Genomic DNA, 2,827 nt, shown 5'->3' on the forward strand with positions numbered 1-2,827 from the left:
ATTTCTTAAATAAATTTATCATATAATTAAATATATTTTTATGATCCGTTAAGAGTTTTCATAAGAAAGATTTGGAACGCAAAAAATCCGAAATAAAAAAACAACTCTTTGAGATATCTTCTAATACTACTGCTCGACCAAATTTAAAAAGAAATTCATCCGAAGAAGATGAAAAAGTCATAAAAAGTATACAACTTTTAAAATATAATTCATTTTTAAAAAATAATTTAATAAACATTTTGATTTTTGAAACAAATATGTAATATTTTAAAACATAAATTATTTTAGAGCCAAAAGTTAGTTCTAATCCTTTGACCTTAAATACGCCAAATGACGTCAATTTACTTGCTCTGTCCACTGTTGAAGTAATAAAAGTACCAGAGAAAGAAAAAGGTAATTAGTTATTTAATCTATTTATTTTATATAAAATAAAATAAAAAAAGATTATTTATTAAACATAATTAATAATTATAATACGTATTAAATTAATATAACCTCTGCAGAGGCTTGTTATTAAGGGTGTCCATGGACGTTTTAAACAAAAGTAATTATACGTGTTNGGATCCATTGACGTTTTAAACAAAAGTAATTATACGTGTTTAATTTCATATTCCAAAATCTTAAATAAACCTAACTAATTGTAAACTGTTCAACAAAGTTTTTTATTAATTTTATGAAAAATGTTTAAATATGGTTTACACTTGCAGAAGTAATGCAAGATCAGAACAGAAAATCTCTTGATCAGTATAATGCACCTTCATTTAAGTCACCCACATCTTGGTATACTTCAGACACAATAAATGAGTACATTAAAATGATAGTAACACGGTCAGAAGGTGAAGTTTATGCAGTTGTCACTGATTTTATTGTAGCGTATCTTCGAGGAGGTTACCCAGCTGTGAGAAGATGGATAAAAAAAGATATTCACACAATAAAATTACTTTTTGTGCCCATGAATGTATATGGGAATCATTGGATATTGACAGTGGTTAATATACCTGAAAAGACTGTGACATCATATGATAGTCTTAAGTCGTATAAGGGTCCTTATCCAATGGTATTAAAAAATTTCTTAATTGAATGGGAGATGGACAAAAAAGGAAAAGCTTCTACATGGACATTACAAATAGGCGAGACATCTCGCCAAACCAATGGACATGATTGTGGGCCATTTACTGTTGAGCTGGCAGAAAAAATGTCTCGAGGAGATACAACACCAATAAATGCAAATTTTATGCCTTTTATAAGATTAAGACACAAAAATGAAATTATTGCTGGCGAGCTATTCAATTANTGTATGCCTTTTATAAGATTAAGACACAAAAATGAAATTATTGCTGGCGAGCTATTCTTTTAATATTTTTATGAATGAAGTTTTATTTTTGTATTTTATATCAATTTTTTTAATATTCACTATAAATTGAAATTTTTATTTGTATACCACCAAATATTTTTTTACTTTTTCTATGTTTAATTGTTGTTTTGTTATTTTATTTTGATCTTTTTTTTCTTTGTAACATTATTTCATTATGTTCGCGCCGCAGAATAGGGCGACACTGTGTAAAGCTATCACATTTCATGTTGTCTTTTTTGTGATAAAAAGACTGATTTTTTTTATGGTTATGAAACTTCATGTGTTAATGGAAGAAAGATGTTCTTCTGAATAAATCCCTTTTATATGGATTGTTTTTGTTCTAAGCCAATTGTGGTTGCTCAGATATATGAAGAAAGAAGAAATAGGTTCTTCTGAATAATTCTTTTGTGGATATTTTGTTCTCAGCCAATTGTGGTTGCTCATTTGTCCGGATATGTGTACCTCACAGCAACATCATCTCAAGTAAAAATTGCTAAACTAAATAAAAGAAGTCAAACCATAAATTTGTTCCTCATCCACTTATGCATAAATATTTATTGATGTAAATAACTTGTTCTTTTCTATTGGCAAGTTATAATAATACATTATATCTATATTTATATACATTTATAATTTGTGTGAATTGAGATTTAAGTCATTTAATATATTCCATGAGAAAGTAAATATAAATGTTGTTAAATTTTTACTAACTGTTAAGATTATGTATAGTTTAATGTTATAATAATATATTTTTTTTATTAACATTCATCTTTCATTATAGGAAAAAATAAATCGTTCATTGTTTTATCAGAATATAATTATTGTTGTTCATCTCAAATGAAAAATTGTTTCTGTTCTTTTACCAGTTAAGGCCTTGTGAGCCCAGTAGCCCTTCTTTCACATTAAATAAATTCAAATTTAATATAAATTTATCTTAACTGAAATAATTTAATGTTCTTGTTATATGAATATACAAATATTATAATATACAGTTATGGATACAATTAAGTTAAAAAGTCAACCAATTATAATTTTTTAAGTTAACAAGTATATCTACTATCTTAACAACTTAATTTTAGTAAATGACGATTCATAAAAAATTTCATAGTTGCCGACATAAGCTCATGCTCTTTGAAACGTGAGACTATTCAAGAGATTTACCAAAGTTTATAAATTTGATACACACATTAAATTTCAATATTTATCATAACCCTTTTATTTGATTGTATTGTCATTCTCTAAAACCCTCGGACTCCACGGCCCCAATAATATTAAAAAAACTGAATTATAGCAACCGAAAGTAAGATAATTCAATTTATTCAAGTGCTCAAAAATTCAAATTAATTAATCAACACACCCAATTTTATTAATCTTATTATGTAATAATCAAAACCTTACTTTTGGCTCACTATAAAGATGGCGCCCAAGCAATTTAACTAAGGGTCAGAAAATTTTTTTTTTAGAACATTTAAA

General features: G+C 26.4%; 1 protein-coding gene across 1 annotated transcript; it reads left to right on the top strand.

The window, feature by feature from the left end:
* The first annotated feature begins 712 nt into the window (after nucleotides 1-712).
* On the top strand, nucleotides 713-2,195 carry LOC126908017 (sentrin-specific protease 1-like). Its single transcript, XM_050689865.1, has 2 exons — nucleotides 713-1,225; nucleotides 2,136-2,195. The coding sequence occupies exons 1-2, from the start codon at nucleotides 713-715 to the stop codon at nucleotides 2,193-2,195; spliced, it is 573 nt and encodes a 190-aa protein (XP_050545822.1).
* Nucleotides 2,196-2,827: the final 632 nt, after the last annotated feature.

Source organism: Daktulosphaira vitifoliae, unplaced genomic scaffold, assembly GCF_025091365.1.
Source record: "Daktulosphaira vitifoliae isolate Bord-2020 unplaced genomic scaffold, ASM2509136v1 Scaffold_1, whole genome shotgun sequence".
In the NCBI taxonomy this organism is placed as follows: Eukaryota; Metazoa; Arthropoda; class Insecta; order Hemiptera; family Phylloxeridae; genus Daktulosphaira; species Daktulosphaira vitifoliae.